Here is a 27,754-nt window from a genome sequence, read left to right as displayed (position 1 = left end):
GTAGAATATCATGATTCACGGTATCGAAAGCTTTTTTTAAGTCTAAGAACACGACACCATTAAGTTTGCCGACATCAATTCCTTCGCGAAGGAATTAAATTTATGCCACGGGTGCGTGCTTGAAATCAGACGGCTAGACTTTACAGAAGTTGCCTGTCGTGATTTTGCAAGCTAGAAGAAGGTTAGAACTAAAAGGATATTCTCATAAGCTTTCTCTCGAATGGCCATCTTTTAGTTTTTACAAATTAAAAACTCGTTGTAAATCTAGTAAATCGAACTTTTATAAAGCCTGGCGGTCGGCCGTGCCGCTGACCAGTCAACTTTGCGGAAAAATTAGCCAACTTTACGGAGCTATTGCGAGCAAACTAAATGAAATAAAACTCTAATTTTTGGCCATGAGCTTAACAATATAACGAAGAAAAATGACCTTTTTAAATTTTTCGATTTTCATTAAAAGCGAAGCGGCCACTCCAGCTCCGGGTTCGCTCGAATCCGGAACCAGTTCCGGTGTCCCGGTCTCGTCGTCGTCGGCTTCCATAGCTGCAGCTCTTTTGGGCGCAAACTTGCTTGAGGATTTAAACTCTCGTTGAACATCATCTTCAACGTACGATAAAGGACGGTTATTCACAGCATCTCCACATCGAGTAAAACCAATGGAGCTATTGAGACTCTGGGAGCTCTCAGACCGTCACACCGGGTTCGCGAACCCGCAGATGAATATCCTGCCATTCATGACGTTATGCAATCTCGAGACGCGACCGCGGGCTCACTGACGGAAACTGTGCATAAGCAGAACAAACTCAGCACAGAACAATCTCAGACCGCTACCACGGCAATTACGAAACCTATCAAATAAAACGTGACTAACACATTGTAAATACAGTATCAAGTTCCCAAGATATTCCCACCAGACGCGACAATCACCTGAAGAGTGTGGTAGACTTAGTTAAAAGCTCCACAATATGTCTAAATTGCAAGACGAATGCGGAGTATTGACCAATCTAATTTCTCGGGGTTATATCTCTTTTGACTGCAAACAACGAAAACCCGAGGTACGAGGATGCCGACAACATTTACGACGGCCGATTCTGGCGATTCAGAGGCTAGATTAAAAAGCTATCTGAAAACTGATTATATATGTATATAGAGATTTATGCACAGCTATATGAAAACTCATTATATGTGTATAGAGATTTATGCACAGTATAGAATGTTGAAATAAAAAATAAAAAAAGGGAAATCATAACTTCATGCAATTTGATTGGACGTACGATATTCTTCACACAATACCATACACAGCTTTTGATTGGACTTGTGCATACCTGTTCAAATCATATTACTCGCGCTGCGCACTCGTGATTGTATATTAGGACCTTAAAGGCTGCTTTCCACTTACACGTTTTTTATACGCACGTACACGTACGGAAAATTTTAAATGCTTTTAAATTTTTATTACTCGGGCTTTCCACGGGAAATGCCCGAGGTATAAAATGGGCTTCGGTTTTCCTTTTTTTTTTTTTTTTGTGTTCATCGCGAAATCGCAGTCAAGACAAAAACACGCATGTGCAAAGGAACATATATGGTCAACACAGGATAATAACTGTGTTTAACATTAACAGTGATTCGGAAGGCACTAGATAGGATCGACTAAAGCCCCTTGAGCCTGCAATCATTAAATATATTATCAGCGGTAATTACCATATTATTTTTATTCTATTTATGAATGCGGAATATTTTAATTATAACTTCCGGTCCTAAATGTAAACAAATTAAATTTCGCGCGAAATTTAAATTAAATGGCGACTGCAACATCAAGCAACCCGTGGGCATCGTTTTTCACAGAACAGTTTGATCGTTTCACAGGATATGTTAAGGACGAAATTACAGCATATGAGCTCATTAAAGCGTACGAAATTGCCACCACTAGTCGCTTCACTGTATTCAAACAAACAACGGGCTTCAGTGACACAACGGGCAACGAAAATGCCAAAACTCATAGAAAACATCGCGTGCGATGGCAAGACCCACAGGAGACCACAGGGTTCAAGCTCGAGTTTGACGGAATCCCATTCGAAATTGCTGGAATAAGAATTCTAGATTGCCAAAATGGACCCGATAAAAATAAAGCGAAGAAAGAAAAGGAGGCTTTAAAGAAGTTTGAACATGCTGTAAGTGCCACAATTGTGTAATCTAATACGTAATACCAACTAATGTAATACTAATGTAATACCAATGTAATACTACAAGGCCTGGGAGAAAGAAATAGTAAATTTATCGCTATTTAGTGCCGTCCTCTTTTCTCCTGGGGTGCATGTAACTCCACAATAAGGTTAACTTCCACAGCTCATAAAGTGTTTTCATACCAAAAGTTCCTACCAAAGGGCAAAAGGTTCTTGTATAAAACCATTTAACATACTATACTTCAAAATAATGTAAAGAAATAATAAAAATATGTTGCTCTTAGGATGGAGTTGATCACAGCTATAATCATCCCAAACGTCGTTTTTTGGTACAAGACACGAAAAGATGCGGCTGTCCTGCCAGAATTCACATGAGAAAAATAGTGAAGTTTCCAGATTTTCAGGTGAGGCTAAAAAAGGTCAATTTCCACTCAGGAAAATAATCCGTGGATTGTACCGGATAAGGGAAAAAAATTCGCGTGCATGCGTCTGGAAAAGAAATTTTCTGATAAAACAACATCGCAGGGCGGAAAATAAAAAGTTGAAATATTTTGGTCCTGAGATATGGAGATTTCCAACTTTTTGGTCCTGAGATATACTAGGAAAATAATTTGCGGATTGGACCAGATAGAACATTTCGCTCCATATGGAGCGATCGAGATGTTCTATCTGGTCCAATCCAAAAAATTATTTTCCTAGTAGAGTTGGCCTTAACAGAACATATAATGAGGTTGATGAACAGAATGTTTTATCAATAGTGTGACACAATAGGTCATTGAGTCAAATTCAATTTAGAACTTCATCTCAATCGCGGAGGCCTTTTTTCGAGTGCTGCGCAATTTGTTGCTTTATTTTAGCTATGCACTTGCTTTGTCTGCACGAGACTCTTCTAAGCGAAAAAGGTTCCGGTTTGATTTTTAATGTTAATCAACGAGAACAGGGAATACATTAATTTGTAACACTCTTTAGATTACGGAAGATAAGAAAAAAAAGAAAGAGATGATGTCAAAAATCTTGCGTGATGCTCGCTTCAGAGATGAGAGCATCGTTATGGAGAAAAGAATATATATTACTCTGCCTCAGGAAAAAGACCATTCGTTTCACCTGACAGGAAAGGTACATTTGTTTTGCATAAAATAAATTACAGTTGTCATACAATACTTCAATAATAGTCACACAGGTAATGCAGTTCCCTATAAAAAATCATAAAGTATAAGTGTAGGTGATAGTATAATTTCGAGTGCAATTACGGATTAATCGACCAATCAGGGTCGAGAAACATTTCCTTGCATATTATTATATATGTTATGTGTTATATAAAATTGAACATTAACATGAATTAAATTCTTCAAATCTATATTCTTAGATCTCTGGACTTCTTCAACCTATTGACGAGAGACTGGTGAAGAAGATACAGGAATTGGTATCAAACGGAGTTAATCGTGTCTCTGAGATGCAACATCACCTGCAATATTACGTGAAGAAGGAAATATTTGCTGGACAACAACCACCAGAAGTGACAAACAGGAGATTCTTCCCTACTAGCGTTGATGTACGGAATCATATGTACAGAGCGACAGTGCAGCAAAGACACTCAAATATTGATCAAGAAAACTTAGAATCCAAAATTAAAGAATGGCAGAAGGAAAATCCAGATGACAAATTCTATTTCCGACCGTACAGCCATGTGAACACCGGCGGAGATGATGGAAAAAGTGATGAAGACGATGGTGATTATGCAAATGAGAATGATCATAGTTGTGATGATGACATCGTTGAAATAAAACAAGAAGACCAATTAAAAAATCTTCTTCTGGTCCACCAAACACAGTGGCAAAGGAAACTTCTCGAGAGATATGGAGGTGATATTTGCCTACTTGATGCGACATATAAAACGTCTCGCTATGCTCTTCCTATGTTCTTCATGTGCGTCAAAACCAATGTCGATTACTGCGTTGTTGCTTCTTTTGTGGTCCAACAAGAAGATGCTAATTCCATTTGGGAAGCTTTGCATATACTGCAAGGTTGGAATCCAAATTGGAACCCCGATTTCTTCATGGTCGATTTCTGTGAAGCCGAAATTAATGCCATTGAAAGACTTTTTCCAAGTAAGGAAATGTTATTATAAAAAATATTTTGTCGATAGTCAATATAATATTGAAGCACAAACTCAAGGCACTGCACTTGCGCAATTAAATTAATCTACAGACAATGTTTTTTCTTTCCAGACTGCCTTGTGTATCTGTGTGATTTTCATCGCGAACAGGCCTGGGTTCGATGGGTAAACAAAGGCAAAAATGGGGTTACAAAAGAACAAAAAGATAAGCTTCTGACAAGATTACGTGCAATGGCAAAAGCTCCTAACGAGGAAGAATTTCAGACAACCCTTACCAATCTCAAGAGTGATGAATTATGGAAAACGAACAAATTATTGCAAGATTGGATGAATAAAACCTGGCTACCAGAAAAAAAAGTGAGTTAGATCAAAGATCAAAGATAAAGGACAACATGCTGTTTCTTTGTAGTCAAACAAGTTTTATCGAAAACGACAATGTATGTACATAGCCTAATATAATCAGCCAAAATGCTTTGTAGGGAAAAGTTGGGTAAATTTGAGGGATGCATATTTTTACGCTCTTCTTATATACGCTTCTTCTTTATTCTCACTATTTAGCGCTGGGTCTGGGCATACAGAAAAGACCGCTTTAATGTAAAAGTTAATACTAACAATGGCGTGGAACGACAGAATAGATCATTGAAGTATCAGTTTCTGGCTGACAACAGAGATAAGACTCTAAGTGGACTGATAAGTGTTGTGGTAACACAGTTTCTCCCCAGCGCCTATAAAAAGTAAGCAAAAATTGAAATATTTTTCATTATATCTTCAAGTCGGAATCCAGATGAATAGCCTAATCATACAATGATCTCTTTAGATATATTGAAAGCAACATCCGTTACGCCAGTGCATATCGCCATTACAACGAATCACTCCCAAAATGGTTGCACAATCGACCAAGACAATTTGTCACACACTGCCAGAAACGTCTATCCCAAGCAGGCACAATGAGCAAATCTAGTATCAGACATGAAGAACACGGCGAGTTTATGGTTGAAAGCCAAAGCAATTGTGGGAAATCCTACAAAGTTCAATTTGGTGATCTTCACACCATGCCATCTTGTAGTTGTTTTGACTGGCAAAAACACCATTGGCCTTGTAAACACTTTTTGGCTATCTACACACATTTTCCGGGATGGGGCTGGGAGAGAATGTCTCCCTCCTACACATCTAGCGCACACTTTACAATAGATTCTTCAGTCATTCCGGTTGATTCACTGCCACCTTCTCATATCACCTCCAAGAGCACATGTAGTTTGGAAAATGTTCTCTCAGTAAACAGAGAGGTACAAACAGTTCCAGATGAGGCAGATAACCCAGAAAACGAATTCAAAGATGAGGATAGAAAGCCATCTGTTAATCCTCAACATGAGGGGAGATGCTGCAGAGAGATGTTGAAAGAAGTTCAAAATCTTACCTATCTTTGTCCTGATGGGAATGCTTTGGTGAAACTAAAAAAAGATCTGCATACACTGATGGAAAACTTTAAACAACACATACCATCAGAAAACGGTCTTTTTATGGAAGCTTCAAAACCAAAAACGGTTTCAAAGAAGCAATCCAAAGAAGTGAAGGAACAGTTAACAAAGCATAAGGAGTATGGCAAGCTTCCTCTTCGATTGAACTTAAAGAGAAAAAAAAATTGTCTTATAGATGCTTTGTCTCCAGTAAAGAAACAAAAGAAAGTGATTCCTTCGCTAGAACTGGATATCAGTGATATGATAAAAGAACAAAACAAGTCACAAAATGATATAACAAATGATAAAGAGGAAAATTTTACAGCAGAACAGTCCAGTTCCCCGGCATTCACATGTAGTCAATTAATTTCTGCGCCATTAGGGGATTCTATTGGTAATTTTGAAGAAGAGAAAAATGCTCTTGCTGAAGACCTGCAATGTTTGCCAAATGCCTCAGAGAGTACCAACATGCTTAGGTGCAATGAACAAGGAAAAACATTTATCCTCATAGATGAATCCTCACCAGATCCAAAAGCATGGTTAAGCCTCAATGACCCTGACTGCCCAGGTGCAATGATCACACTGTACCAAGCTTCTAAAAAGAACATTTTAGATAAGAAAGGATGGCTAACTGATTCTGAAATGCATGCTGGACAAGTATTGCTTCAGACAGAATTCCCCCTGGTGGACGGCCTTTGTGACCCTGCAGTTAAAGGTGACTTGGTTACACCAGCAATCAGTGAGTTTGTGCAAATTGTCAACACTGGGGCCCACTGGGTTTGTATGAGTACAATATCATCTGGTCCTGGTACTGTCAAAATTTATGATACTCTTTACAACACAGCAAATTCAGTTGCAATACGCCATGCCTGCCATATGCTCATGTACACAGGTGAAGCAATATTGTTTGTCAACGAGAGAGTTCAAAGACAAATCAATTACAATGATTGTGGCCTTTTCTCACTAGCCATTGCAACAGATTTATGCAATGGTATTAATCCATCTACTCAATCATATGACCAACAAGGCTTACGACAGCACTATGTCAACTGTTTGGAGTCCAGAAGAATGGCTTTGTTCCCAAAGACTACCCGAAGAGTACCACGTCATCTAGGCTCCACAAGAATATCTGTTGCAATCTACTGTGTCTGCAGGATGCCTAATGACAAGAAGGAATATGTACAATGTTCAAATTGCAATGCTTGGTTTCACCCATTGTGTGTTGACATCCCTGAGTGGGCTATCAAGACTAAAAGAAAGTGGAGATGTGATACATGCAAAAGCAAGCAAGTAAAGAGACCATATCTGCATTAGTGTACCAATGGAGACTGAATACTTATTTAGTAAAATAATGTGATTTTATTGATGTTATGTATTTTGTGGTTACATGATACTTTGATAGATGTAGTGAATATTAAATATTTAATATAGAAAGGGCCTATCTATGGATATAAATACTTAAATAGGATCATCAACTTATAAATAAAACAACAAATATATAAGTACCTTCAATATAATTGTCGTTACATGATGCTGATGCCAAAAAACAATAAAAAAACTTAATTGTTAATGTTTATAATTTCATAGGCAGCCCCAACCTCGTACCCAGGGTCTTTACTCGTGGGGAGAAAAGACCCTGGTTGCCGCTGGTCACGTGGCACCCAGATTCTGGGTGCTAAATTGAAATTTTCCTGTGGGAGGGGTGGGAGAGGAGCGTACGTTTGTTATCGGAAAATTTTCCTCGTAGTATTGTGTTTTGTCCTTCGCAAAAAGAAAAAATATACATAGTTCACGCTTGAAGATTTTGTGTTATTGCAATTCAATAACACTGCCATGGCCTCAGAAGAATGGAGTATTAAGTTACATGTTAATCATGGAATTAGATCAAATTTCAAAAGAATACTCATTCAGTTTTCGCCAATGGCTAGTAAAGGCACGCCAAAAAAGTACTACAAGAATCCATCTAAATCGTCGGTCAATATCTCGCGCTGCAGACTCTGTAATTCTGTTGGTGATCCGAGGCATTGTAAAGGTTTGTTTCGGGACTCTAACGTCGCGATTTTACGTGACGTTGAGACTATTTTCGGCGATAAGTTGCCACAAAGTAGCAACCTTCCGCACTTGATCTGTCGGCCATGTGAGAGAAGACTAAAAACTGCTATACTGTTAAAGAAAACAATTTACGAAACGCAGCAACAACTACAAGAAGAAATCCGTGCCAAACGTTGTGTTGAGATATCGCCGTCGGTCGATAAACCAGCACCCAAAGTTCGAGCAACTGGGATTACGCGTCGACGCAGTATTGATTTTGACATCGCTACCTCTGAAAGCGCAAGTCCTACAACATTACCTTCACAAGTAAGTGTTCTTTATTTTGCGTGTAATGCTGTTTAATTCTAGTATTTTGATATTTTTCTTGTAGAATATTTAGCGCTATTAATGAGGCGTGATATTCACAAATGATTAATATTTAATCATGGTCATGAATAATAAGATCTATATTTGGTTCATACTTCATAGTAATTTTAATTTATAGTGAAATGTTTCGAAATTGATATCTTTTAAAATATATTCTAATTTGCCTATTTAAAGGAAGGTGAATTATTGGATTTGGCTAAGGCAAATCAAGAATTGATTGAGGTTGCCAGAAGAAGTGAACCATCTGTTCTCAGGCAAATATCCTATGATGGTATGTCAGATGAGGGTTGGATGTCGGAAGTGTTAGAAGAGATGGCAACCAGATGTCCAGTTGTGAACAAAATACTGCTATCTCTGATAGAAAGCAGCATCTATCCGGGGAAGAAGAATCCTGGCATCTGCTTAATTTATGGCATCATAATGTTCTTAAGATGCCATGAATTGAGTAGAATTCAGAGAATAAACTCGGTTTTGTTGGTACAAGGTCAAGCATCTGTTAATGTAAGTCATTACATTTTCATGCCCAAGTAATTTTTTGTGTTGTTAAATATGTTATGAAATATAAAGTAATCTAAATACTTAATTAAGCCCTCTGATTAAAACTATCCATATTGGAGCCACATCAACAGTATGAAAAATTGCTATGAGACAATGAATTCTGCTTAACTGCTGTAAATAAAATTGCTTAGGCTTCTAGCTTTAGGCAGTTGCCAGGCAGTTAAATCAATTTTGTGCATGTGTGGCCAAATGAACGAGATCACCAATGCACTGATAGGATATGCCATATGCATGGTTAGGATTTACAAGTGTTTAGTAAATAAAGGGTTTTTAGCATATGTAGTCAGGTAATACTGAAATTATTTTACACACAGGCTCATCATGTCCTTCATTGTACTGTAACACTAACAGCTGACTTAACTAAATATTACCATTCAATTCTGTTTGTGTATTTAGAACCAAAAATTCTGAATTTGCATTCTTATTGAATGCTGTACCTGTTTTAGAATGATTGACAACTGATCTTGTAGCCTTGTATGTGATTCCTGATTCTTTTGTACCTTTCCCCAGAATTCAACATTTGTTTTTTGATCATCTGTTATTTAGTGTATTGCCAAATTGAATAAATATGGGCTATGTCTTGAGCCCACCAAAAAGTACAAGATCCTTGACGATGTTGGAAAACATTTACTTGACCGTGCCACAGAGCTAGTGAAGTCTGGTTACAAGTTTGTCTACGTATTAGACAATATCGACTGGGAAGAAAAAGCACATGATATGAGGCAGGATATTCAAAACCGTAGCGTTCATGCAGTTGCTTCCAGTATTGTCTTTAATCGAGTACCAGACCAAGGCTTTTCTGACTCTGGTCCACAGCAGGATCTCAGGAAAATCAATGCCAGGGATGTGGTGGCTGTAAATGATTCAGAGCTAAAAGAGATACGAAGTCGGTACCAGGTCATCATTGCCAAAATTTTGTTTGAACATTTACCATCCTTCGCCATGTTTCAACCATTTACCCCTCAAACCACCAAATGTGTTTATTCCAAAGAATTATCCGAAAAATCTGAGGTTGTCACAATGCCAGTACTTATGAAAGATGAAAAGAAATACTCGGACTGTGTTGATGTTTTGGACCAACTTGAGAAGTGGACTCGTGAAATATATTCATCAGCTGGACTGTGTGCACCAGAGCCTGAAGAAAACTGTGAAAGTACACCTGCAATTGGAACAACATCAAGACCTGATCAACCTGCCTCACATGTCCCACCAGCTGCATCTGAGAGTGATCCATTGCATGGTGTGAAAGTACCATGCTTTGGAGATCAACTCACCCGTGTTAGATTTGCTGGGGCAAAAGATTTACGTGCTGGGTGCCATTCAGCCAAGCAGAGGTTGGATCATCTCTATCCCTTTTGCATTGTTGACTGGCATACGAAGAGAAGTTATCTTAAGGTATTGTAGTGTATAATTGTCTACTCCTATAATTATTTTGCGCCTGTAGTTTTTTTGCACCCATGATTTACACTGGTCTCTGCAAAATTAATGTATCAACACTGGTACTGCAATTGGGTAGATTGTGTCGAATACTAAACAGGTATGTCCTTGGAATATTTGTCTTCTAATATTTCATTTACTGCTTTTCAGACTGTTTTAAGAAATTATATCTCAATTCTGGAAGGGAAAAGGGTACACTTCGCTTCTTCAGGGAAAAGCTAAACAGGAGAAATGTTACAGCTGATGTCAAACACTATGAGGATTGTGAGCAGCTGTTTTTCAGTGTTGGTAAGTGTTTTGTTATCGAAGCCCTTTTGGAGTTTTTCCAAATGGGTGATGCAAAAACAAGCCAACAGCAAACGGTCCTCATAGTGTTTATGTTCTCAGTGAAGAGTACCAGAAGAGCTACCTCAACAATCCCTGGACAAATTCCTCAATGAGTATGTTTTTGTGGTGATGATGAGACTGTGGCAACTGATGATGAGACTACGTTATCTGGTGATGATGAGACGACTGATGGTGTTTGGGCCTACAGTAAAACATCTTGAAGTCATTCCTTCTGCTGGCAGATATAAAGGATGCTGTTGCAACAGGTAATGGTGAGTACCTGTGTGTGTTAAGAAAGCAGCTGTTACAACATTTCTTTTCCACTTCTGGTTTTAATGAGTTTGCAATTGAAATGTTCATCAATATTTTGCAAACCAAAGTCCTCTTATCAGAAGCTGAAGCCCATAGATGCAAATGGGCTGCTACTGTTAATTGGAAAGGTGGGAATGGAAAGAACATTGAAATTGATCTATTTCAAGAGAACCGCAACTGCGAGATGAAAAAACTGATTCGTTCTATGGGGGCTAACAAAACTGAAAAGGCAATCGAAAGGGCAAGCAAAGCATCAGGAGGAGTTTCGAAAATTGTGGAGGCATTCGAAGGTCAGGTGAATATTCGACCAAAGTCATCAGGCCACACACACAAGTCGTCAGCTGATGATGAACAACTGATAGGGAAAGATTTGAGGGCATTAAGACCATTTAGGAAGGAAGAGGGTAGGATGTTTGAGACAATTGGAAATATCTCGTGTGATCCACTACACTCATTCAATGAAGAAAAATTCAAGGAATAGATTGACAGGCATAAGAACAACATTCTCATGCATTACCCAGTGTTTGATGACAGAGAACAATCAACTGAATGATTAATTTTAAAATAAAAACATTATAATAGCACTTGTGCAGTGTTTTTTTATGCTATTGTCTTTACCTGCAACACTTACGTGATGCAATATATTTGCTTTACACCAAAATGAGGTTTAGTGATGAAGACAATAACATAAGGGAAAACCTGCAGAAGTACTATTGCTATATTTGGGGGAAATTATTTGAGACTGAACCATTTGAAACCCATCACCTCCTAATACAATTTAACTACCATATCACAATTTAACCATGGTACACATATGCCAGATTGATATACTCATTGGCACTGGCACTGTTCTGTTGTTGAGTGATATATTCTACCAGTAAAATACTAAAGTAAGGTCTGTCTGGGTGCATTGGGACTCAGTGGTTTCACTGGATTCATTAGTGTGTAAATAGACTTATATGTATTATGCCATATATTAAACTTTGTTACATATAAGATAATTTAATTTAATACTTTTAGTATATACAGTTGTTGTCAAAAAGGTTGTATATATATATACAGCCGCTGTCATTAATGTTGTCCAAATCAGGTATATCAATATACCTGTCATGTGACTTATTGGTATGCACCAACTCGAGTGTGCTTGCTATGTAAATATATCTGCTATGCGGGTGCTTCATACATTTACATATCAAGCACACTCGAGTTGGTGCATACCAATAAGTCACATGACAGGTATATTGATATACTTGATTTGGACAACATTAATGACAGCAGCTGTATATATATATATTTACATATTTATTTATACATATTTATACACTTAATACATTTTAGCTTAATCGGATTCTGAAGTTTCTAATAAGCACATAGTGCATGTACAATGTTCCTCACACACATTGCAACAAAGGTGTAATGGCTTGCAAAGAGTACTTTGTTCATAGTCCAAAGACTTTAACAGCAACTTTCTCAGACACTCATTCTCACTCGAACAAAAGTTACGCATATCGTCTTGCATATCAACTCTATTCTTACCAATATCTCTGTTATTGTAATATAGGCTAGCTGTTGATGGCTTGCCATCCCTTCCAGCACGCCCAGTCTCTTGAAAATATGCCTTGACTGAATATGGAGGTCCAACATGAATCACCTGACGTATATTAGGTATGTCCACACCCATTCCAATGGCAACAGTTGCAAAAACCACCCGAATAATACTTCTTTTTGAGCAAAGCTGTTTCAAAATCTCTTCTTTCATTTGGTCAGTTTGTGGTGCATGGAACTGAGCAAACAACCTATTTGATGGGGTTGGTTTAGCACCTGGAGGGTAATACTGTTGGGGACCAAGAATATGCTCAAACAATTTATATGCAAATCCACATATCTCTAAGGGTGTATACACAATTGTTAAAGGATATTGATTCTTTTCTTGGAGAAGACCAATTGCAATTGGCTCCAAAATAGACTTGACAGCATCAATGTCTTGTCCAGATCGAAATATTTTACTGTAAAAATATTTTTCCTATCTGGATTGGCAACAATAGAAATGCAATTTTTCAATCCAAGTGAGTCCTGAATAGCCTTCATGTCCATCCTATTAGCTGTTGCAGTCATGGCAAGACATGGGACATCTGGGAACAATGCACATAATACTCCCAGTTTTCCGTAATCTTTCCTAAAGTCTTTCCCCCTACAGTACGAAACAAAAATATCATAGAATTTGTTTAGTGAAGCATCCATTTTTTTCCAGATGGCTACCCAAATTTTACACATGGTATACTAGAAAATCTGTTTACTAATATTGGAATTTTCATTTTTCAAAATACTAACCATTCCACTATACAATGAGCCTCGTCTACGACAATAGCAACAACATTCTCTTGGTAGATATTGCTCAGCAATAATTCCCGTCCATATTTACTGGAAATCAAAGTCTCTGGATGCGCAAAAACAATGTTATAAGCTCCAACACGTAAATTGTTCTCTTCGCACAGACTGAAATCGACATCTACATCATCGTTCATATATTCCTCGTCAGAATCAAGTTCCCGACTTCTCGGCTCTTTCACATTCAAAACGGACGCTCGGATTCCACTCGTACTTAAGCGAGATATTTGGTCACTCGTCAAGGAATTAAGAGGCGATACAACGATGACTATTGAATCTATCTGTTCCGTTGAAATACTCGATTTCGAACTAGAACCGCGCAATTTATGTTTCGCGAACAACAGTACAGGCGTAAGATGGAAGATCAGAGATTTTCCATATCCCGTTGGTAAAACGCACATAACATCCTTTTGCAAGTAAATACTCTCAAGACAGATAACTTGCTTTGGTTTTAAGGTAATTTTTTTATATAAACTATTTAAAACCGCAAATTCCAAGCACGAGAAAAAGGCAATGTATTCCAACATGGCGACGACAGCAGAAATGACAGCTAACAAGTGGAAGCATGTAATATGATACTTTCTCCACACCCTGAGGCGATGCAATTTTTATAGGCCACGTGACCAGCGGCAACCAGGGTCTTTTCTCCCCACGAGTAAAGACCCTGGGTACGAGGTTGAGGCAGCCCCGGTTATTTCGAGAGTTTCCAGTTTAATTTCGAATTTATTAATTACCGCTGATAATATATTTAATGATTGCAGGCTCAAGGGGCTTTAGTCGATCCTATCCACTGAGCTATATAATAATTCCTGGAGGACCGGCTCGCTGCCAAAAAGTGTAACAGAAAAGATGGCGGATTTTCAGCTTTGCTGACGCCACATGGTCCCCTTTGCCCATGGTAATTACCACTGACATACCGCGATACAAAGTCAAAAACTGTGTCCATCACCCTCCCGATTTTTTACTGTTATCAGTTTTTGAATATTTTTTTATTCATCTTTCCCGTTTTTCACTAAATTTAAAAAATGCCTAAGTTTTGCTGCGTTTTTGGTTGTCATAATTCCTTCTCAAAGGAGAATATTACCTCCCACCGGTAAGATATTTATGCAATTTCTTTATTTTGTAGTTTTTATTGCAAAAAAACACGATATTTTTTCACACGTAAAAGGCAATGGCGTCATTTTTTGTACACTCAGAAATAGCTGTAATAAATTATGGGTTGAATTTCTTTAACTTTTGAGATAATTTGCATTACATCATTGTGTTTTGACTGTTTTTCGTTTTCAATGTATTTCGTGACGGCAAGTTTAATTTAGCTAAATTATAAATAAGCTTAATAAATTATGCAGTGTGATATCATTTTTTATTCAATAGCTCTAAAATCAAATTTACAAAAACATGTACAAAATGCATACTTGATATACTACATAAATAATATATATTTAACATGCATACTATAAAATTTGAATTAAAAAACCTTTAATTGCATGGTGCTAGGTATTTATTAACATACTACTTTAACATTGAAATATAGTTTTCCTGATGCTGAGAGGAGTCCTGAGTTACATGCCTTATGGATGGAGAATATAAACAAGAATGCTGCTGTTGAGTTTACTCCAAATAAGGGAAGTCGTGTCTGTTCCGAACATTTTAGTGTGGACATGATGCAAAAAGTTGGGCAAAGGACAATGCTGTTGCCATATGCTATCCCAACAATATTTCAGAAGTCTCAGGTTTGTACCTCTTTTAAATTAGTGAACAAGTAAGATTATAATTTTCTAATTAGACTCCACTCCAAGAGCTGCATGTTAATAACAACTGTATAGTGAAGATCATTATGTGAGGCAAAGTTCATTAACATTAAAAATAAATTGTCACACATTTTAGCTCAATGACAATTGTCACACTTTTTAGTTGCAAACATACATAAGTTTTTTCTGGTCACCTGCAATGCATATAGTGTTGTCACTATGAATGTATAACTTGATAGTGCATGAGTACCATTTTGTCTTGTATGTCTTGTGGCATAGATGATTTTCATTGTGTTATCAATATTAAATTTAACATTTCTGTCAAGGAAACACAAAGTGTGAAATGTGTAGAGGTTGCATCGAAAGATATTGCAAGTTGGATGTCAGACAGAGATTGTGTGAGTATGGAAGAGGTAGCTGAACATATAGTAAGCAAAGACAGTGCAGGAGATACAACAACTGAGAGTGTTGGTAAAGTAGTTGTTCAGGGTGTCACTGATAAGGTAAGCTCTTGTAATGTAAGTGTACAGGGTATAACAAAAGAGGTTATTACTGATGATGTAATTGCACATGGAAGAAAAAGAAAGCCTTCAGATGAAGACTTTGATGAGATGCTTATTAATGGGGTAAGTACTCCAAAAAGAATACACATGAGTCATGTGAATCATGATCACACCTACCATATCAGTAAATCCCCTCGTAGAATGAAGAAACATGTAGACAATCTTGTAAACAAAATGACTAAATTGCAGAACAAGTGTAATGCATCAAAGCAAAAGACAAGAAGGCTAAAGAGAAAGGTTAGCACTTTGGAGTCAGTGGTAAGTGAACTGAGGCAGAGTAATCTTATAAATAGTGATTGCGCTGCGATTTGGAAACAACCTTTTCCGGAGTTCCAAAGGAACTGATGAAGAGGTTAGTGTCGCAAAAGAAAAGCAAAAATCCTGGGGCGTATCCGCCCGAGCTAAGGTCATTTGCTCTGACCTTAAAATTTTATTCAACGAAGGCGTATAATTATGTTCGGAAGAGTTTTCAGCTCGGGCTGCCACACGTATCTGTGATCCGATCGTGGTATACTTCGATGGATGGTGAACCCGGTTTCACGAAAGATGCCTTGACAGCTTTGAAAGCTACGGTCATCGCTGCAAAAAGAAAAGGTGAGGAAGTTGTTTGCGCTCTCAACTTGGATGAGATGTCCATACGCAAGCATGTCGAGTGGGATGGGCAAAGAATGCGTGGGTATGTCGACCTCGGAACGGGCATTGAAGACGACTCTCTTCCTGAGGCAACCGATGCTCTTGTGTACATGGCTGTATGTGCAAACTCAAGTTGGAAAATACCCTGTGGATATTTTCTAGTAAATGGACTCACTGGTGAAGAGAAGGCCAACTTAACGAAAGAATGCATTCGAAAATTGCATGAAGTCGGGGTGAAGGTGATTTCTTTCACATGCGACGGTCCATCGACCCACCAGGCGATGTTAAAGGAGCTCGGCGCAATTCTTACACCTGATAGCCTGCAGGCGTATTTTCCGCATCCGTGTGACCCAGAGGCCAAGATCTACGTGTTTCTGGATGCCTGCCACATGATAAAGTTGGTGCGAAACACAATGTCGGACTGGCAAGTTCTGAAGGATGAAGATGGCAACACCATCCAGTGGCAATTCATCGATAAATTGCATCAGTTGCAAGAATCGGAGGGTTTGCATCTCGCAAATAAGCTCCGGGCAGCGCATATCAAATGGAAACCACAGAAAATGAAGGTAAACCTTGCGGCACAGGCCCTCAGTTCGAGTGTCGCGGATGCTTTAGAATACTGCGAAGGTAAGCTGAAATTGCCACAATTTCAGGGATGTGGTCCGACAGTGAAGTTCATTCGTGTTTTTGATCGTCTCTTTGATGTTCTGAATTCCAGAAACCGGCTGGCGAAGAATTACAAAGCGCCAATCAGGAGATCGAATTATCAGTACACGAAGAAGTTTCTGGACCAGGCGAGTGCGTACATCCGAAATCTGAAAGGTCCTGATGGTAGATCGATTCTCAAGACAAAAAGAAAGACCGGGTTTATTGGTTTTCTTATTTGCATCAAAGCTGTGTTGGGATTGGCCGACGATCTGGTTATGACGGAGAAACCAGTGCTAAAGTACCTCTTGACGTACAAGATGAGCCAAGATCACTTGGAGTTGTTCTTCGGTGCTGTGCGAGCATGCGGAGGATGGAATAATAATCCAACCACACGCCAGTTTGTAGCAGCGTACAAGCAACTGCTGATGAGACACAATATTGAAGGAGGTCGTGGAAACTGCGTTGCTCAAGATGACACGCAGATATTAGACTGCGTCAAAGACCAGTGTGAAATTGAAGAGACGCCGACTGGGATCTCAGACGTAGCGATTGCAAGGCGATACGACCTGGAGTTAAGAGAGCCAGCTGCCGTCGATCATGACTACTGTGATGTGTCTAATGCCATTGAACTGTCTGAGTACAAGGAGGCTGCAATATCGTATATTGCTGGATACGTCTCGAAGATGGTGACGAAAAAGATCCATTGCACACAATGTACAACGGTTCTGACGACGACGAAAGAGAACATACCGGACTTGTTCGTAACATGGAAGACGAATGGGGGTTTAAAGCTACCGTCACACGGACTGATTAAGATTTGTGAAGAAACGGAGAAGTGCATTATGAGAATGCTGAATGCTAACCAAGGTGGTTTACCTCGTAGCGCTGGACTATCAGGAGCAATTGCGAAGACGGTGCTGGAAACATGTGTGAAGCGCGCGGTGTTTAGCACGTTGGACCAACACATGTTTGACTCAAGTGCAGTGGACAACCACATGTTTACTCTGATAAAGTGCTGTTCTCAGAGTTATGTCACGATTCGAATGCATCATTTATGTAAGTTGAGGAATGCAAGTATGCATGAGAAGGTAATACGAAAGCAGTTTTCAAAGCTTGTGTTGTTCAAACACCAGTAGAGTTGACACGTGACCTGGGCACCCTTTTGGTGCTTTCGAGGTTTGCCTGTATGCCTTGGAATGCAATGTCAATGTAACTGACCATGTCCTGATGGCCATTTTAAATTGCAAACAATTGAAATTTCATAATCTCTTTCTATTTATATCAATTAATTTTCTACATCTTTACGAAAATTACGAAAGACCTCATTTCTCAATATTTCAGTCATAGACATTGTATTTTTCGAAGGTTGGGCGTATCCTGGCACAATCATTTGTGTTTCGAGGAAGAGTGTGCATTGTTGAGAATGCATGGTCAACGGAACCTGCACATTTTAGATGTGGCGAGGGGTTGACAAAGTAACGTGTGTATGGTGTTTGACAAATGATAATAGTCAATTAATATTTGACAGATGAACAAATTATAAATGTATTGATATGTCACTAGAGGTAAATATTGTTTTTGTTTTTTACTTTTCAATGTGTTTGCATCCATGCAGTTCTGTCATTAATTTTGTATTTTTTGTTATTTTTTATTAGACTAAGAACAACTGAAAAGATTTAACTACAACCATAAAAGAAATTATTTAATATTACTATTATTATTATTATTAGAATGTACAAATTATATTTATAGATATCAGATGAGCTAATTTAAACTTTTAAATAGGAGTATGACCACATGCACAGAGACAAGGGCAATATACTAATAATATGTTAATGTTTGGCTAGCCATGTAGATATTCCATCTTTCTTGACATCTTCCTGAGTTGTCCAAAAAAAATTAAGGCATTGCATTGCAGATGGAAGATATTCCTCAATCCTCACTTGGTATACTCTTTGTTCAATATTGTAACCAAAAATTGTTGAAGAATATGTTGTGGTATGATCACACACTGACTTTATGCTGGACAAGAACAAGAAAATCTCATCAATCACGACAATCGAGTCGCGCTGAAATAATACAGATCTCAATTGAATGGTCAAAAAATTTATTGTCACATCACCATTTGATGATACATCGACCAGTGATATCACATTCTATGAAACAAAATCATGGAGAAAACACAATCAAGAAAAACAGTCCAGTCAACTATTATTCTTGTTGTCAAAGTAGCATGATGCCATTTCTGGCATTTCATTATACATGAACCAATGATACCACATAATGTGAAAATCTTGTTAAACACATCAACAAAATCATGGAGAAAAGATAATCAAGAAAACCAGCTGTCAACAATATATATTCCTGCTGTCGAAGTATCATGATTGATGCCAATGAAAGACACTGGTTGTACATAATCAAAATTTAATTTACCATCACTCGTGTGGAGGAATTGAGTGTCACAGAGACAATGGAGTTCAGGGTGTCACAGAGAGAATGGTTTATATGCTTTGGCTGCAGTTAAACATTGCATGACAGTGTGAATTTGTAAAATATAGCTATACTGTAATACTGACATTAGTTTATATTGCACAAAATTCCTTTCTGTTCATATATATTTTTGTAACAGCAAATTGTTTTATACACTTCATATTTTTTGAGGCAATACCAGAGGTGTAGCTGGGGAGGGGGCTGGAGATGCCTGGTAAAATTTTGGGGCCCTCCTGGGAAAATGAAGTGAATCATTGTTATTCCATCAATAATGCAAAATACCTGTATCTGATCTGGCCTGTCGAAGTTGCATGTCCATCTTTCATGTCACAAAATCATTCATAGAATGTTTAGCACAAATCTTGTCTCGAGTCACACTACTGCCCGCCTAGGTTTTTGCTAGCCCCTCCCTTCCCTAAAATTCTGGCTACACCTTTGGGCAATATATACATTGTAAATTGTGATTATAGTATATTATTAATTTATTATTATTATATTATTGCAAAGATGTAGTTATTAAATTATATATGATTTAATGTTAATTTATAGTACATGGCTTAATTTACACTTTCTAGCTGTCATGGGTAATTCAAAATTGAGATCTAATGTGTTAATTAAAGCCTACAATTATGTTCCTCTTTAATACTTTCAAGGTATACAATTAATACAAGGTAAAAAATACTAGCAGGATTTTATTGTGTTATAATAAAGGTCAGGGATTACAGCCCAGGGTTAAGATAAAATTATATTATATTATTTGACAAACTTGTAAAAAATCCCTTTAATGGACATTTTAGTTTACAAATATGCAGAACAGAGAACCATGCAGTTGTCAGTACTGCACATATTTGAATGGTTTATTTAACATTGTTTTGCAGTGTAAAGACCCGAAATTACCAAGTCCGACGACAATGAGGTAGATGAAGGTAGATGTTATTTTCAATGATAAAGCATTAAGCATATGTTTTTTTCACATAGAGAATAATAATACAGGATCAGGAGGACCCTCCTATGGTATTAATATTTTTCTACTTTTATGTTAAACTATGCAAGTTGTCTGGACTAAAACTATATTTACCATGGATATTCTATTTAAAAAGAAATACATTCAGTCGTACTAAATGATGCCATGAAATCTGTAATGATGATAATGATGATGATGATGATGATGAAGATGATGAAGATGATGATGATGATGACGATAATCAACTATAACTTTTGTGTTTACTTATAGCAGAGACTTTATCAATTATTGACAATTGTATTAATACTATTTTAAATAACCAACCACCTGATACTAGAAACTTGAATAAATCATGAATATTTATATATTATATGAAATCTCTATATTAGCCTTTCTCACAATGACATTTTTGGGGTACTTTCAATTTTCTCAAATAGGTTTAAAAAATTATAACCACCTGAAAAGCATCAACAGACCATTTGAGGAATAAAAAGCATATTCATCATTGTGGGAAAGCATAATTAAACTTTGACATGTGTAAGAGTTATCAGAGGAATATTAAAACTTTCAGAATCCTAAAAATTGGAAATTTTGATCATTTTAGTCAATTTGTTTTTTTGAAATTAAATGCACCTCATTAGTTTATCACAGTCCTGTGTAGATACCAAGCCTGTAAAAAAGGCTAACAGAGTCGATGATGCATTGGTTTATTGGCTACGAAATGATTGGCCTGATTTACACAAACGAGGAAAACTTTTTTTTAATTTAATACCAGTTAGCTAAGGATTAAAATTAGTCATTCTTCTGGTTTTCAGGCCTTTTTTGCCTGTAGAAATAAGAACAAATAGTTAATACAAAACCATATAAGAAAATGCGTTTGTGAATGAGTTTTATATGTTTATCAATACTTTCATTTTGTTTTTAACCGCGTGCAAATAATGCCAAATATATGAGTGCAAATGTATTTCTTGCTTGTTTGCCGATAAAAAACAATCTCGTGATGATAATTGACGTTATTTCGGGCCCTTGAGATTCTTAAGGAATAGTCAATCGATAATCGATATCTATACAAAAGTTGTGTCTTAATACCTGTTTCACTTCAAGACTTCTGACTTTTCTCCTCGCTTTCCTCGGGCTTGTAGAAGTTTAAATATCCGACAGATTCAAAGATCTTTTTCCTTCGCAAATTCAAAACACCGTATTCGTGGCGGAGGCGTACAAAAGACTCGTATTCGTATAGTCGTATTGCCTATATATTCTTTGCACATTTTTCACAGATAAATAAAAAAAACAGGGGGGGAGCATTCTCTTGTAGCGGGCTCAGATTTGAGCCTGGTCAGTGGTAATTACCCTGGGCAAAGGGGACCATATGGCGTCAGCAAAACTTCTGCGCAGTGCGCAGAAGGCAAAATCCGCCATGTTTTTTTGTGCAAAAAGATGGCGGCGAAGTTACCGAAAAATGACGAACCGGTCCTCCAGGAATTATTAGAGAGCTTTAGATTTGACTACGGCTCCCGCTACCGCTACGTGAACGACTGCGAAAAGACTGGGTGCTATAAACTTCGTAGCCGTAGTCGTTGTCAAGCGCGTAGTTGTTAAGATGGCTGCAACTACGAGTACGAGTACTGCATTCGTGATTTTTTTGTGCTGGTAGTCGTATTTTTAGTTGGATCCATTTTAACAACATCGACATGTATTGCAATAAAACGCTTTTAGAAGCAGCTGCATTTTTATTTACGCAAAAGTATATATCCGCACAAGAATTTCTTGTCATACACGAAGCAACCAAGCGAACCTCGCCGGAATTTCCGTACTGGCAATACGATAACATCAATGTCCAGCTACAGCAAATGAATGACGACGAGTGCCTAGCCGAGTTCAGAGTTAACAAATCAGAATTGGACGCCTTAGCCGAAGCATTGATGATTCCCGAACAATTTCGCTGCTCTAATGGCACGGTGGCTTCTGGAATTGAAGGTTTATGCATCCTATTGCGACGTTTTGCATACCCATGTAGATTTGGTGATATTGTACATCGGTTTGGAAGATCAGTACCAGAGTTAAGTCTAATAACGTCTGAGGTTGTTGATTTTATCTACCAAACACGGATATTTGTTGAGAACATTGAATCAGCCGTGGCTTGCACCTCAATGTCTGGAAGAATTCGCAGATGCTATTCATCAGCACGGAGCAGCATTACCCAACTGTTGGGGTTTCGTTGATGGCACCGTCAGAGCAATCGCTCGCCCTTGTCAGCACCAGCGACACGTTTATAACGGCCACAAACGAGTCCATGCAATTAAATTTCAATCCGTAGTTGCTCCAAATGGACTTATTGCTAACCTTTACGGGCCAGTAGGTGGGTATATGTTTCTGTTTTGCAGTATAACAAATTATAATTAGGTAAACAAACATGTGTGTATATACATTTGTGTATATACTTTGCAGGACTATATATTTTATATAAATACCAGGGTTACAGGCTCATGAAGAGCTTCTTCAATCAGCTTTCATGTAACCACTGTGGCACTTGTTTAAATTAATATGGGGATGGATTAACCCCTTTAATTAAGTTCTCTATGTTACCACTGGACATTTTGTTTATGTAGAAGGGAAAAGGCATGATGCAGCCATGCTAAGGATGTCTGGCTTGTTGCAGTCACTTGAGGAACACTGCAACACAGAAACAGGTGAACCATTATGCATATACGGTGATCCTGCATACCCTCTGAGAAGACACCTTCAGTCACCATACCGACATGGCAATTTAGGTAATGAGGAGCAGGAATTTAATAGGTCTATGAGTTCTGTTCGGGTTGCTGTCGAATGGGTTTTTGGGGATATTACATCTTACTTCGCATTCCTGAATTTCAAACATAATCTGAAGATTGGTTTAAGTCATGTTGGAAAGATTTATGTAGTGTGTGCCTTGCTGAGAAATGCCCTTACATGTTTACATGGTTCCACGACTACATATTTTTTTGGTCTTGCCCACCGACTCTTCAGGAATATTTTCAAACAAACAATTTTGATGTGGAATAATTACAATTAATTAACATTTGTACATTTGAAATATATTTTAATTATTTTAAAACAATATGTAAATAATATAACTGCACTTGACAACAAAAATATTCATGTCCTTGTCAATCATTGCTTTTATACTTATAGGGTGTGAAGCAAAAATATCTTATTTAAGAGCTTGATTTTGATTTGTGGCATTGAGGAAAGCCCAAAATTTCCCAACTCATTTATTCCTTTTTAAAAAGTGCAAAACCTCAAATTTGTGTTCGGGATATGAATAATTTTGTTATCAAGTGTGTAAAAATTGGTATTAATAATAATTTCCTATTCATAAATTGATATTTACACTGTACATATTATTAACATATAAATATTCTGGTTGTAATATAAAAAGTTGTTGCCATGCAAATGTTAAATAAAAGGAAAATTTACTTTTTAATGGTTTTTACCAATTCAGTCATTGCATTGACAATTGCCATAGTCATGGCTTGTTGTTGCACTTGAAACTGCTGCTGTTGTTCCAACAGACTTTGCTGGAACTGCTGTTGCATTGCTAACTGCTGCTCTTTTAGACTCATATCCCTTTCTCGCATTTCTCTTTCAGCTTCCTCTCTTTCTTTGGTTGCCTTTATAGACTCCTTTAGCACTTCTATCATTTCCCCACTCCTTTTCCGTTTTCCATTTGGCATCTCCCCATCTACATTCTCACTATTCAACCTCTTCCTCGTCTCACCAAACCTCTCGACCGCACGCTTCCTCATCTCTTCAGCTGTTTCCTTTTCCCGCAATTCCTTCTGTTTTTCTTGCTCACTTTCTGCTTCGCACTCTTCCATCCTCTCCATGATATCTAGCAATGCTTTGTCCTTCTCTGTATAGTCAACATCCACACCACTAGCTCTCTTCTCAACCGCTTCTTTCTTCTTAAATGCATCCATCATCCGACTAAACCGCTCCCTCACCGATCTTTGGCTGACCTTCATGCCAAATTCTTCCAAATGTTCGGCAATTGAAGTCCACGCAGATCCCCTTTCCTTCGAGCCGAAACGATACTTGTATGGCTCAAAAGTTAGCACTTCCCCCAACAAATATCTGTCATGGTATTCGCGCCAAACAAAGACACCCTTTTTCCCCGTCTCATTTGTGTTTTCGCTTTCCATCTAAAAAGACAATAAGTTAAATTTATGTATAAAATATATGTCTGTTTAAATGGTAAATAAGTATACAAACAATACAATAAAAATGGTTTGATTTAATAAAAAAATTCAAACTGTATTTTATAAAAATAAACGCTTGATATATGAACACGGTCTTCGTAGCATTTTGCTTTTAAAATATTAAGAAATTTTGACATTAGTTGAAGCCGTCGATTCGGTTGAAGATTTATATCAAGAAAAACAGCACAACCATAAACGTAGACACGAAGAAGTGGACACATCTTGACGAAAATTTTATAAACAAAATGTAAACAAAGTTGTACTCAGACTTTACCGACAGGGGGCCCTTCCACTTCCGGTTCATAAGAAAATATTCTGCATAATAATAAGAGATATAGCCACTTAGCTATAACGCCTTACCTTTTAAAATTCCTTCACGGCTTCACCACGTAGTCGAGACTACCAAGTTTTTAAAAAATGTCGTACTAGACGAGGCGACGGCTACAAAGTTTTCGCGCAAACCCTACTAGCGATAGCTGACCGTGGCGTGATTGGCGCGCAAATGACGAATCTCGTAGCCGTAGCGGGAGCCGTAGTCAAATCTAAAGCTCTCTATTATATAGCTCAGTGATCCTATCCAGTGTTGCCAAGTTCGGGATTTTATCCCGAGATCTCGGGATTTTTTGAAGCAGTTGGGATTTTTTTGGGATTTATTTCTCAAATGGTAAACTCGGGATTTTTTTAGGGATTTTTGGGAGAGGGAAGTTTGGAATTTGGGAAAAAATGTTTTCGTAATTGATAAATAAACATATTAAAAATCCAAGGTATTGAAATAATATATAGCGTAAATTAATACTTGCGGCAAAAACGTTACTCAAAGTCACTCAATAAAGACTATTTGTACAATCGGTTATGCAGAGAAGTACCGCTTTATAAACGCACACTGAGGCTGAGCGGACCTGGTACTAGGGTGCGCCAAGGCTGAAGACTGGGGTCGAAATTAGAATCTCGGGATTTTAGGGGGAATCTCGGGATATTTCAGGCGGTTACTTGGGATTTTTACAAAATTACAGTTGGCAACACTGATCCTATCTAGTGCCTTCCCAGTGATTCAAATATGGCGTATTGTAGGAGTGAATTTTTGTCCCACAAAGTCAACACAAATATTGTGTATAACAAGCTCAATGCATACACAAAATGTGTGTACATCGTTCAATATAGATGTATACATGTACGAAAAGAGCTTTTTCGGGTATTCAAGCGTTATGAGAGATCAATTTATGATAGATCAATTTTACGTATCTAACGTAAGCGAACATATATGAGGGGATCCATCATCGGGAACCATGCTGTAGTAACTGAGTTATCTAATATTATTCCACTGAAGGATGTACGCGCATTGCATTTTGTACTTATCTGCGATAATGCACCAGCTCAACCAACCAAAATAAGAAGAATTACAGTTACAATGCGAATTTTGGAAAGTGTCAAAAGGAATAGAAAGGTTAGACTATTTGTTTATTTATATTATTCACGTATTCGATATATAATCATATTTATGGAGACAATGGTGTATTGTTTATATGCCAATATTAGAATGTATGAAAATGGAGCAAAGTGTTTAAATTGTTGTGAACAAGTATATCAATGTAGTTTATTGTGTTCTTGTAATAAAGTGATGTGTTCTTTCAAAAGCAAGATTCATTTGGAAAATTATTACAAATATAAATTAAATGGGGACATAGAAAAAAATCCTGGGCCTTTAGTGTATGTCGACCCAAACAAAACAATAGTAGCTCCATATAGTCAAGGCAATCAGCTGCTTTTTGGGCAGAATGCAGGGCAGCAATGTGTTGCAATGAGTTTGTGCTCATTGATTTACAGTTACACAATTAAATGGTATCAGTTCTGCGAATGACCTTGTAGAAATAATGAATATTGGAAACAAGTTGTATTCAAGATTGTCACAATTAGTCGGACAGGCATTTTTAATGCAATCAGAATTACCAAGAATATTAAATATGTTTGATACTGATTACCAGTTAGGGTACAGTGAAAGCTACTCAGGTACTGTTAAGCAAGAAAGTTCTACAGAGGGGTATCAATACTGTACCTCATTGCAAGAAGCTTTTGAGTGCCTTATATCTGATAACTACACCTATTTCATATTAATGGTGGGGTGTATTGGAGTTGCAATTTATTGTAATCATGGTGATATTGGGTTCAAAATATTTCATTCTCATGCATGAGATTTGTATGGTAGAGGTTATCCTGAAGGTACATGTGTACTTCTTGAAGTGCCGTCTCTTCAATTTTTAATACATTACTTTCAGAGTATATTTAACAATTATATATTTGAGTTGAAAGGTGTACAGATTGAGAGAGTTCAAAATAGCATGCTTCCACCCAATAGCATGCTGACCCACAAAAAGTCAAAATATATATACTCTGCCTTGCTTTATTTTTATAATGACAGAGATGACCCTCCTATTGCATATTCTAAAAGCATAAATGGAACAGATTTACTTAATTGTCACTACTACTAGAAATATTCAGAAGAGATATAACTCTTCAGGACATATTACATAATTCAGTTTTTGTCATGTTCATGTAACATTGTTGACAAAGATGAAAGAGAAAGATTAATGAATAAATCTAGACAGGAGCAAAACTATTATGCAATGGAACCAGCAAAGAAAAAAATACTTTTAGAGAAAAGAAAAAATAGACATACAAATATATCACCTCATGATACCTAATTGTCTTATTAATGTATTCGGCATATGTAAAATACGGCGTATAAAATGGGCCTAAAACATTTATATTTTTAGGTCATTGGTAAAGATACTGATGACAAAGAGTTGATTATAAAAATGGGAGATGAAGTCCTTTCGAGCTTGTTAAACATTTCCGAGGTTTTAGCACTGGATGAAGATGCCTTGGCGGAACATTTGCTATTTGTCAATAATGTCACGTTAACGTACGAAAAGAGCAGCTCATTGGCAATAGCTGCTTGTTAATTTCTGCTTTTATAGTTGTGTGTATTTAATTTACAATTTTGTTGTGTGTATTAAAATTTCTATATCATACCTTCATGGGTTTTATTACTCGCGCTACCTGTGGTAGCCGAGTCTAGGTTTCGCGATTGTTAATTTTTTTTTCGTGTCGCAGGCTTAGTCTTCCGCGCGGACAGTCGCGTATTTAGAGTGTATTCAGTGTATCAATATAGCTCAGTTTCAGTTCAGTGTATTTATTGAATACATAGCCCGAGTTAACGCCTACCCGGCGTCTTGTTTTTTAACATCTAGGTCAACTAATGCATACTAAAATATGC

At 37.4% G+C, this 27,754-nt stretch overlaps 5 protein-coding genes across 5 annotated transcripts; 4 read left to right on the top strand and 1 right to left on the bottom strand.

The window, feature by feature from the left end:
• The first annotated feature begins 1,771 nt into the window (after window positions 1–1,771).
• On the top strand, window positions 1,772–5,034 carry LOC114538114. The gene is made up of 6 exons (XM_028559231.1): window positions 1,772–2,168; window positions 2,465–2,584; window positions 3,150–3,296; window positions 3,547–4,288; window positions 4,409–4,653; window positions 4,855–5,034. Exons 1-6 carry the CDS (start codon window positions 1,797–1,799, stop codon window positions 5,032–5,034), a joined length of 1,806 nt encoding a protein of 601 aa, XP_028415032.1. The 5' UTR covers window positions 1,772–1,796.
• Window positions 4,863–7,334, top strand: LOC114538111. The gene is made up of 2 exons (XM_028559228.1): window positions 4,863–5,030; window positions 5,114–7,334. The coding sequence occupies exon 2, from the start codon at window positions 5,244–5,246 to the stop codon at window positions 7,065–7,067; it is 1,824 nt and encodes a 607-aa protein (XP_028415029.1). The 5' UTR covers window positions 4,863–5,030; window positions 5,114–5,243; the 3' UTR covers window positions 7,068–7,334.
• Window positions 7,335–7,410: 76 nt separating this feature from the next.
• LOC114538110 lies at window positions 7,411–10,137 on the top strand. Its single transcript, XM_028559227.1, has 3 exons — window positions 7,411–8,111; window positions 8,346–8,672; window positions 9,276–10,137. Exons 1-3 carry the CDS (start codon window positions 7,587–7,589, stop codon window positions 10,131–10,133), a joined length of 1,710 nt encoding a protein of 569 aa, XP_028415028.1. The 5' UTR covers window positions 7,411–7,586; the 3' UTR covers window positions 10,134–10,137.
• Window positions 10,138–12,713: 2,576 nt separating this feature from the next.
• LOC114538134 (ATP-dependent DNA helicase RecQ-like) lies at window positions 12,714–13,771 on the bottom strand. The gene is made up of 2 exons (XM_028559248.1): window positions 13,137–13,771; window positions 12,714–12,996 (listed from the first exon to the last, which is right to left on the bottom strand). The coding sequence occupies exons 1-2, from the start codon at window positions 13,718–13,720 to the stop codon at window positions 12,714–12,716; spliced, it is 867 nt and encodes a 288-aa protein (XP_028415049.1). The 5' UTR covers window positions 13,721–13,771.
• A 241-nt stretch (window positions 13,772–14,012) lies between these two features.
• Window positions 14,013–15,852, top strand: LOC114538133. Its single transcript, XM_028559247.1, has 3 exons — window positions 14,013–14,091; window positions 14,728–14,926; window positions 15,271–15,852. Exons 2-3 carry the CDS (start codon window positions 14,771–14,773, stop codon window positions 15,850–15,852), a joined length of 738 nt encoding a protein of 245 aa, XP_028415048.1. The 5' UTR covers window positions 14,013–14,091; window positions 14,728–14,770.
• Window positions 15,853–27,754: the final 11,902 nt, after the last annotated feature.

The sequence above is a fragment of the Dendronephthya gigantea genome, unplaced genomic scaffold (genome assembly GCF_004324835.1).
Source record: "Dendronephthya gigantea isolate DGI-Jeju-01 unplaced genomic scaffold, DenGig_1.0 000175F, whole genome shotgun sequence".
Taxonomy (NCBI): domain Eukaryota; kingdom Metazoa; phylum Cnidaria; class Anthozoa; order Malacalcyonacea; family Nephtheidae; genus Dendronephthya; species Dendronephthya gigantea.
The sequence above is the reverse complement of the archived record's forward strand: the minus strand, read 5'-3'. Positions and strand labels throughout refer to the sequence as shown.

Coding starts and splice junctions, on each gene's coding strand:
- LOC114538114 (XM_028559231.1), top strand. CDS start 1,797: ATGGCGACTGCAACATCAAGCAACCCGTGGGCATCGTTTTTCACAGAA. Junction 2,169..2,464: donor TAAAGAAGTTTGAACATGCT/GTAAGTGCCACA, acceptor TGTTGCTCTTAG/GATGGAGTTGATCACAGCTA. Junction 4,654..4,854: donor CCTGGCTACCAGAAAAAAAA/GTGAGTTAGATC, acceptor CTCACTATTTAG/CGCTGGGTCTGGGCATACAG.
- LOC114538111 (XM_028559228.1), top strand. CDS start 5,244: ATGAGCAAATCTAGTATCAGACATGAAGAACACGGCGAGTTTATGGTT.
- LOC114538110 (XM_028559227.1), top strand. CDS start 7,587: ATGGCCTCAGAAGAATGGAGTATTAAGTTACATGTTAATCATGGAATT. Junction 8,112..8,345: donor CTACAACATTACCTTCACAA/GTAAGTGTTCTT, acceptor GCCTATTTAAAG/GAAGGTGAATTATTGGATTT. Junction 8,673..9,275: donor AAGGTCAAGCATCTGTTAAT/GTAAGTCATTAC, acceptor TCTGTTATTTAG/TGTATTGCCAAATTGAATAA.
- LOC114538134 (XM_028559248.1), bottom strand. CDS start 13,720: ATGTTGGAATACATTGCCTTTTTCTCGTGCTTGGAATTTGCGGTTTTA. Junction 12,997..13,136: donor GCTCATTGTATAGTGGAATG/GTTAGTATTTTG, acceptor TTCGTACTGTAG/GGGGAAAGACTTTAGGAAAG.
- LOC114538133 (XM_028559247.1), top strand. CDS start 14,771: ATGGAGAATATAAACAAGAATGCTGCTGTTGAGTTTACTCCAAATAAG. Junction 14,927..15,270: donor CAATATTTCAGAAGTCTCAG/GTTTGTACCTCT, acceptor ATTTCTGTCAAG/GAAACACAAAGTGTGAAATG.